This window comes from Mus caroli, chromosome X (assembly GCF_900094665.2).
Source record: "Mus caroli chromosome X, CAROLI_EIJ_v1.1, whole genome shotgun sequence".
In the NCBI taxonomy this organism is placed as follows: domain Eukaryota; kingdom Metazoa; phylum Chordata; class Mammalia; order Rodentia; family Muridae; genus Mus; species Mus caroli.
In genome coordinates, this window is record NC_034589.1 from 31,994,005 (window position 1) to 32,003,661 (window position 9,657).

General features: G+C 42.5%; 1 protein-coding gene across 3 annotated transcripts in view; it reads right to left on the reverse strand.

Moving 5' to 3' along the window:
• Window positions 1-9,657, reverse strand: part of Cul4b (cullin 4B) — a 101,444-nt gene that overhangs the window by 28,817 nt on the left and 62,970 nt on the right. For all 3 annotated transcript variants that reach the window (XM_021154130.2, XM_021154129.2, XM_021154128.2), the window contains 3 exons: window positions 4,356-4,529; window positions 3,070-3,630; window positions 1,012-1,127 (listed from right to left, as the gene is read on the reverse strand). In XM_021154130.2, the coding sequence (XP_021009789.1) occupies window positions 1,012-1,127; window positions 3,070-3,630; window positions 4,356-4,529 (851 nt within the window). The remainder of the gene's footprint in view (window positions 1-1,011; window positions 1,128-3,069; window positions 3,631-4,355; window positions 4,530-9,657) is intronic.

A 9,657-nucleotide genomic window follows, 5' to 3' on the forward strand; every position in this document is an offset into this window, starting at 1 on the left:
AAAAAAAAAAAAAAAAAAAGAATGAGGCAGGGCCAATGAGAAGACTAACGAATTAGTAAAAAGGTGCTTAGCACCAAACATGACAACCTGAGTCTGATCCTGCGCCCGAAATACATGGTGGAAAAAGAGGCCAATTTCTGCAAGCTGTCCTCTGACTTCCACATGTGTGCTGTAACACACACACACACACACACACACACACACACACACACACACTGTCTTTCTCCTCTCCCCTCTCTTTCATAACCACACATGCAATTTTTAAAAATTATTTACAAGAGGGAGATGGTCAGCAGGTAAAGGCACTTACCATCAAGCCTAATAACTTGTGTTCAATCCCTGGAACCCATAAAGTGAAAAGAAAGAACTGATTCCCATAAATTGTCCTCTGACCTCCACACATGGCTTGCCCACACGTATACACACAGAACAAGTAAACATAATTTTTTTAAAAACTAAGGCAGAAGAAAGGATGCAGGAATGTAAAGAGCTGCATGTCTTGAGGCCTTTCCTATATGTAGGGAACAGAACTAAACAAGAACTACCACAACAGAAATGACATCCCACAGAAAAAAATTGCTAATCTATGCTATAACATCCCAGTCTGGGTCATACCTCTACTATACCAAAATATTAATAAGGCCTTATCAGAACTCTCCAATTATGTGTGCCCAGTTGAAGTTATACTGTGTGTTATGATCATAAAAAAGAACGCACCATTTAACTACTAAGTGATCAAAAAGTCTACTAAAGAATGTATTTCAGGATGTTAAAATACAGGGGACAGTTAAGAGAACTCTTTCCAAATCTGATTCCCAGCACCCATATCAGACAGCTCACAACTGCCTATAGCTCCAGTTTAGAAGGAACCTAAGCCCTGGTCTCCAAGGGCACACACACACACACACTAGCACATGCACATACAAAATAAATCTTTAAAGAAAGGAAAATACAAATGCATTCCATCTTGGCTTATGTTAGTAAAGTGTGGTTTTACATATTAATACATACCTGGTAGAGTTCTTCTAAATTGTACTTAATTGAAGTACTATTCTGAATGGCTTCCACTGCTTCTTTTAGCTTTTGCCATGTCTCATCCGTATAGTTTTCTGGTAATTTAGGCTTATCTAAATAATATGCAAACAAAATTAGAAAAATATTAAGTATATAGTAACCAAAGAACTATAAAATAGAACAGTACTGCTATTTTAGGATCCTTTTAATACCTCAACATTAAAGTAACTGTGATATTTAAAAGTTCAATATAAACAAAATTTAAGATGCCAAAATACTGTTATTTTGACTCACCTATGAAAATTGAAGGTATTTTTTTTCTCCTATTGATTGTTACTGCTTCAAATATAAAAATTTGAGAATGACAGATAAAAATAGCAGTTCTGATCTTGTTTTATCACGTGTTAAACAGAAGCTGACATGAATCATGTAGGGAAGATTTAAAATATTGAGTACACACTTTATGAAAAGTATTTTAGAAACTTTATAGAAATTGTCTCAACAATAACACATTCTCAGGGAATCTTAGCAACCCCAACTTTACAGCTGAAGAAAGTGAGCCTGGAACTCATTTGCTAAGCTTGCCCAAGGTCACCATAACTAGTCAATGGCAAAGCTGGGATTCTGATTCAGGTCTGCTTGACTCCCTTATGTATGCAGCAATCACAGAATCACAACATTTCTTAATTTTAAAGAAACAAAATCAAATTTTAAACAAAACAAAACCGAAGTAACACCTAAAGGACTCCAGAACCTATGCAGCATTTTCAGAATGGGAAGAAATTTTAATGTAGACTTTAAACTTCATTCATCAGCGATAAGTTAAACAAATTAAAGATTTCAAAGGCCCTAATGCCTTCAGGAGAAATCAATTTGCAAATGAAATTAGGATCACAGCTCATTTCTTAAAAAAACCCTTCCCTATTGCTTTGGTTATCTTTAAATGAAACAATGAATGAATAAATCTATAAATTCAGTTCATATTCACTTTAGAAAGCTCTACTAATAAATCAGAAAGAATTTAAGACTCTTGAGAGCATGAGGATGGAAAGGGTTAAAAATAAACAATACTATATATAACCCCCTGCTTCAGACAAGTAGCACACTGCTCTTTTTCACACCAACATTTCAATCACAAGCTAATACTTAGCCACCAAGGCCTTAAGTTCATTCATTCACTTCCCCATCTTGAATACAGTTCTAGCATCTAATTAACCTGCACAAGCTGAGGAGGGTAAAAAAAATAAACCAGGAAAACAGAAACACATTCAACAGATAAAAAGTTAACTCAAAATACATTTTAAATACTGACTTTCTATTTTCATTGATGCGTACATCAAACTCCTAATCAGTAATCTCAAACAACAGTATACACAAATTTTCTAATATCTGCAGGTCAATACCTAAGAGCCCATTTTAGAGACGAAAGATGGAGTTAACTGTTTCTATCTTTAGACTAATGATAGTCACTGCTTCGGTGTATATACACAGCAGTTTTGATTTTCAGACCTTACCTTTGGGAAGGATTGCAGAAACCCAAAAGATGTTTCGCCAAACTGTGCTAGTTTCACAAATACAGTACTCTACACTTAAAACCTAACCATAAATCTCATTTAAAAATGAAACTGTCACCCTTGCTACCTACATTTTTAGGAATTGGAGTATGTGGCCTATAAAAACAAGAATCTCAGTAGTGCCAAGACTCACTATGCACCTGAAATGGACCTCATTAGAAGACAAGTTTCTCACCAGTAAAATCTCTATCAACCATACTGTCAATGTGGGAAGGAACAGCAGATCAGATAGAATGGGTGAGACAGACCTCAAAAACATTGTATGGAAACACTCAAAGAGTATGCTTCACAGGCAGGACACAAACACCTCGGGAAAGAAAAGAACCCTCCACCAAAAACAGGACCTCCCTTCCACTCATTGATTATGCATAAAACATTAGGCGACCTCTATACTGTTCAATATATTAACATAAATAGCACACACGTGACTGCTCAAGTGTCAAATTCTTAGTAGGTGATTATGGATTTTGGCCTTGGTTACCTTTAAAGTTCTTGATCACTAACTTCTTAGCTGAGCCGGGCTTGCTGTTAGCAAAGCTAGAGACCGCGGTAGAAGATTTAGCCAGGCCGTTTGCATGGTGCACTGAAGCCACAGAAGAAATTAATATACTCTTAGTTTTAAGTTGTTGCTGCTGCTGCTGCTGCTGCTGCTGCTGCTGTGAGGTCGCAGCAGTTGGCGAAGATGAGGAAGATGAGGAGGAAGATTCCTCAGCCATTTTCGTATCAATCCCTACAAACTCCAGGGTGTCTTCAAACCGCAGCTTCTTCTGTATAGGTACGTGGCTGGAAGTGGCCACTGGAACCCCGAGGCAGAAGGACGAGGTTGAAGGGGACGCCGAATCTCTGGGTTGTGGAGGGGTGGAAGAGGAAGAGGTGGAATCAAAGTCTTCTCTCTCGTTACTACTGTTACTGCTGCTACTGCTGCTGTTTAACTTTCTCTTCTTGGCAGAGGTGGGCGGAGTGGTGCTGGTATTACCATCAGTGGCAGATCTGACCTCCTGAGCAGCAGCAGAAGCAGCAGAGGGATTGGGGGAAGAAAAACCTGTTGGAAACATGAAAATAGCGGGGTCAACAGGCAGAGGAGCATCAAAAACCTACGTTTATGTGCCTGCGTGCTTGTAGGAGAGGTGGCAATGCTGGAGGGGGAAGGGAAGGAAGAGGAGAAGCACAGAGGACGAGGAGGAAAGTGGGGGGGGGGGCACACCGGGGGAATGGGAGGGCTTGGGAAGGCGGATAGGCTGACACCGGCAGTGAACAGAACGGGGGCGTGGGGGGGGGCGAAGGAGGCAGACAGGTAAACAGCCCTGCCGTCCCCCCTCCCCTGCTTTCGTCCCCTCTTCCCCACTTTCTGCAGGCGCGACTGGGGAGAGGGAGCCAGCGAAGCTTGCAGCTCCTCCTCCTTTTCTCCCTCTCAGGGAGGGGAGCTGCAGGGCTGGAGGGGGAGGGGGAGCGAGCCAAGGCTTGTTATTGTCAATAGCACAAGAGGCTAAAGATGGCGCCACTTCCGGTCACGCGGCGCCCGTGGAGAGGCGGCGTCACCCTCGCGGAGTGGGGGGTGGAGAGGAGGACCCGAGCGGCCTGGGAGGCGGGGGCGCCGACTCACCGTGGGGAGGCTGGAAGCGCCCGGAACGCTCACTCCAGGCAGCTCGCTCGGGCTCCGGTTCCCGCACCCCTTCCCTGCCGGCACCCTCCCCACCGGGCTCCCTCACCGTCGGCCACCCGATCCTTAAGGGTCCCGCGGGGAGCTTCGCGCCACATCGCTCTTACCGGAAGTGCCTGGGCAGACACTTTTCATAGCTCCCAGATCCTGAAGCCCCCGGGTCCGCCGGACTTGAGGTGGGGGGGTTGGGGGAGGGAACACGGGGGGTAAAAGAGGTGGATAGGGAGGGCGGGGCGGACCTTGGCGACACCTTCGGCGCTCTTGATTGGAGGTTTCCGAACCTGCGGAGGGCGGGCAGATAGGGTTGGTGGGGGGTGGGGGAAGAAGCGGGAAGCCTCCGGTGAGGCAGAGTAGGTGGTGCGGGCTAGGGGCGGGGTAAACTATCTGGGGAAAAGAAGAGGGTGGGAAGAAAAGTAAGTCGAAGGGAAAGTTTACCGAGATGAAGGACTAAGGAGTCGCAAGGCCACGGGAAGAAGCTGAAATAAGAGGAAACTTAAGCATGCCCACTGCTAGAGAGGACTATCACTATGATCAGGGAGCGGAGAGGGCTTAGCTAGGAGGAAAGTTTTTACTCAGTGCAGCAACACAATCTCTCATTTTTCTCTGTAACACAACATCCCACAGGGCTCGCATTTTGATTGCCTCAATAAGAACAGCTGGACATTCTGTTACCTTCCTACCAAGCGCATTTTCTAAGATTACTGGCAAAAGTAAAGGTACTTTCGAAGGCCATGTAGCCCCATCCAGCACAATTTCAGGGTTCACTCCTCCTTCCACACTATCAAGCCAGTAATCTGTAAACCAAACAAAGCTCAGACTCACTTCATTTACCAACTCTCAGTTTAGAGACACTATTGGCAAAAGTCTGTTTCCCTACCAGTGTGTTCCATGAGACCTCAAGTTTTAAATAAAGATTGTTGATTAAAAAAAAAATAACTCGGAATTTAAATTACCAGCGATAAACTCTGTAGAGTCTGGTTTTTTGTTTTTGTTGTTGTTTTTCTTTTTTTACTTAACCTGCGGGACAGTTTTTAGACCACACTGACAAATACCTGTCATTCCAGTGCTCTGGAGGCTAAGGCTGGAGTAGACCTAGTTTGAGGCCAGGCTGGGCCTGCATACACTCAAAAAGAACAAAATAATTAATCTTAGGGCATTCTCAGAAGGACAGACAAACTCAAAACTACAGTGCCAACATACTGCTCATTGTAACTGCAGGCACAGTAAACAGCTTGTGTGGAAAGCGTGCACACGCTAACTACTACCCCAGATAACGACCTCTGAAAAGGCATCGAGGGGGAAAATCCCTCAAAACAAAATAACCTAATATTCTTGTTTACACCTAGAAATGACTGTAGAGAAAAGCACAAATGAGGGAGTCAAAGCAAGATAAATATAATGTATATCCTCAAAAAAACGAGAGGAGAGAGGGGAGAGAAAGTATATCCTTAGCTATGAAAGGGTTTTATCTAATTTTGTAAAGTGCAATGAGACTAGAAGATAGGATGTCTGGTTGGAGGTATGAAAATAAAGCTTCAAAAGTACCTTGTGTTCTCTACATGCTCGGAATCCCAGTATTTTGGAAGGAAAAACAGGATTGCCAGTTTGAGTTCAAGACCAGCCCATATATAACAAGACCCTATATAACAATGTTTGTTCCACCAAACTTTGAAGTCTACAACTTGGGAAATAGCAGACAGCAAGGCTAAGCAAGCCAGGCTTTCCTACTCTGAACTGGCAGCCTTGTGGCTGGAGTAGGAGCAGCCTTGCGTGGTAAACAAGTAAGAAGGCTGCAAATAAACCACTTTTCTAGTGAATACTCCTTTCTGTTCCAAAAAGCCCTTAACATGCACATTTTCCTGGAAAAGTTGCTCACCTTGGCTCAAACTTGTAATCCCAGCATTTAAGAAGCTGAGTCAGGAGGATTGCCTTGAATTCAAAGCCAGAATAGGCTAAAGAGACCCTATCTCAAAAAGCAAAAACTATTCCACACCTTTGTGCTAGTTGTTGACCTCATGCCAAAAATCTCTAGAGAATTTAGGCTACAGGACCAGGAAGAAGAAAAACAACCAGGAAAGAAGAAAGGTGTCTTGGGGGGAGGGGATAATTTGCATTTCAATACATCCTGCAGTGTTTGCTAAAGGTCACCCCCCCCCCTCCCGGAAAAGATAAAACTGCCCTCAGGACCTCAAGGGAGGTGAGGAATCCCAGAAGCCCCACCCCCAGGAGCTGGGAACAGGGTCTCTTAGGCCAGATTTGAACATATTTGGTAGCTCAGGTAGACAGGGTTTCAATTCTGCCTCAGGCTTCCAAGCCAGCTTACATGTTGAATGACGTACATGTGGAAATTCTCCAAGATTTTTTCCTGAGTTTTATGGCAAAAATAATCTTTTCCTTAAAATGACTAATAATAATCTTTCTTTTGACATAACCTAATTTTGTGCCAGGTCAACCCTCATATATTTAGCATATTTTAATAAGGATATGGAATTTTAATATATTTTTTAAAGATTTATTTGTTTATTATATGTAAGTACACTGTAGCTGTCTTCAGACACTCCAGAAGAGGGCGCCAGATCTCGTTACGGATGGTTGTGAGCCACCATGTGGTTGCTGGGATTTGAACTCTGGACCTTCGGAAGAGCAGTCGGGTGCTCTTACCCACTGAGCCATCTCACCAGCCCGGAATTTTAATATTTTTAAGTGTACATTTTGTCACACAACTTAAATACCACTGTGTCATGAGAGGAATGAATTTTGTTCTTATACCCTCAGACCAAAATGAGAAAAAATATGCTTTATGAAATGCCTTTTGTATCAAAACTCAACTAACTGGGGATAACTAAAATATATCTACACACTCAAAACATTTGCCAACCAGAATTCAACATATTCTCAACATTAAAATACATTTTCCACTAAGGCACACACTTTTTAATTGAAGCTTGCAGGAGGCAGAGGCAGCTGGATCTCCACGAATTGCCTGGTCTACACAGCAAATCAAATCCTTTTTTTGTTTTTTTTGTTTTTTTTTCTTTTTTTGGTTTTTCAAGACAGGGTTTCTCTGTGCAGTCCTGGCTGTTCTGGAACTCACTCTGTAGACCAGGCTGGCCTCGAACTCAGAAATCCACCTGCCTCTGCCTCCCAAATGCTAGGATCACAGGCGTGCGCCACCACCGCCCGGCTACACAGCATATTCTAAGCTAGCCAGGGACATATATATTACAGGCATTTTAATTTGAAGTCCTACATTTTGTTTTTAGTTATGAGGGAACCAGGAAGATCTACCCTGTGGCTCTCTACAGCCCCTCCCTACTCTCAGGACTCTAAATAACATGGTTTGATATGCCCCCAATTTTTTTTTTTTTTTGGTTTTTTTCGAGACAGGGTTTCTCTGTATAGCCCTGGCTGTCCTACAACTCACTTTGTAGACCAGGCTGGCCTCGAACTCAGAAATCCACCTGCCTCTGCCTCCCGAGTGCTGGGATTAAATGTGTTTTTAAAAGAATATTTATCAATATGTATGTGCACCTGAGTGTATGTATGTGTACCACATGCATGCAAGAGCCTGCTGATGTTAGGAGAGGGCATCAAATCCCCTGGGACTGTAGTTACAATGTAGAGCCTTCATATAGGTGCTAGGAATCTAACTTAGGTGCTCAGAATTCTCTGGGCCATCTCTCCATCCCCCTAAAACACATTTTAAGGTTGAATTCACTGTAGTCAAGATGTGTGGTATATTATATACATATATATATATATATATATATATATATATATATATATATATACACACACACACACACACACACACACACACACACATAATTTTGTTGGTTTTTCATTAGGTTTGTTGGTTTTTGTGAAATGAGATGGTTTCACTTTGTAACCCAAGCTAGTCTTGAATTCACAGCCATTAGGCAGCCTCTGCCTCCTGGAGCTGGGATTATAGATGTGAGCCATCATACCTGGCTGGCTCCCTTTTTTGATTATAGAGGTTCTCAAGGGTACTTGGTTTTAGGCCCTCTTCAGACAAATAATAGCAGATTTTGCTATCACACAGACAGTTCTAGTTTTGTTACACAGCGTGTGGGATTGTCCTTGAAAATAGGTTTCCTGTTCTGGAGAAAGCTGAATGTCCCTGAAGCAAGCATTAAGAATATGTGAGATACAGAAAAGTGTTTAAAGTTAGGGATTACTATGGTGAGTTGCATTGATGTCTTATCTTGTACTTTCAGTATCTGGCTGAAGAATTTGAGAGTCAAGCTGAATGATAGGGATTGTAACCAAGGTCTCATGCTAAATGTTCGTATGCAGTCCCATACCAGCTTGGTAGACACCTTGTTATCCTACAAAGTTCAAGGGCTTGTGTGTTAGTTAATACCTTCTGCAAGACAGCAGGAGGATCTTGTGGATTGAGGCCAGTCTAGGCTAAACAGGCCTGTTGATAACAAGGTATAGAGATGAAAGAACACTTGGAGCTCCAGCATTTGGAAACCAGAGGCAGAAGGATCAGGAAGTCCACAGCCAGCTTCAGCAATATAAAAATTCCAAGTCAGCTTAGACTATGTGATACCCTGTTCTAAAATAAAGCTAGAACCATTAAGAATCAAAAACACAAAGCCAATTGGGTAGGGCATGACTTTAGTCCCAACTGGAGAGGCAGAGACAAGTGGAACTCTGTGAGTTAGAGGCCAGCCTGGTATATAAAATGAGTTCTGGGACAGATAAGGCTATGACACAGAGAAACTTTGTCTCAAAAAACCAATAATAAAAACAATAGAGATAATCACCACAATCTACTATTTCAGATAAAGCTCTTGAGAAGATAAATATCATAAAAACAAAACAAAGCACTGTGCACTTCAAACATTTGAACCTTTAGACACTCAACTCAGAGACTGCATCAGTCATGGCTGAGGACCACTGGAAATATAGATTTAGGAACTGAAAGAAGCAGGCTATTCTCCCTGAGGATTTGATGTTGGGGATAGGACCAGTCACAGGTTAATCCTCCCTATGGTGATGCCAAATACGTGTTTACTATGGAGTTGCTGGGCCCCATTTATACGTCTACTCACTTCATCAATTATTTGCACAATTCCCCATGCCCTACTTTAATGTTTGCTCTTATCATGGGTTCAGTGTTTTTGTCTCACAAGCAAGGCCAGTTTAAATTGAAATCAGCTATTCCCCCTGACTTCACAAAAGGATCACCTAGGGAGGTTTGTTTTGTTTTTCGTTTTTGTTGTTGTTTTTAAGACTTGGGCTTGCAGAACACTTGCCTAGCACATATGAAGCCCTAGGTTTCGTCCCTAGTAGCATAAAAGAAATGCTCTGGCCTGATGGACTATACCTCAGACTGAAACAAGCTGCTTTTGTCCGTGTGTGTGTGTGTGTGTGTGTGTG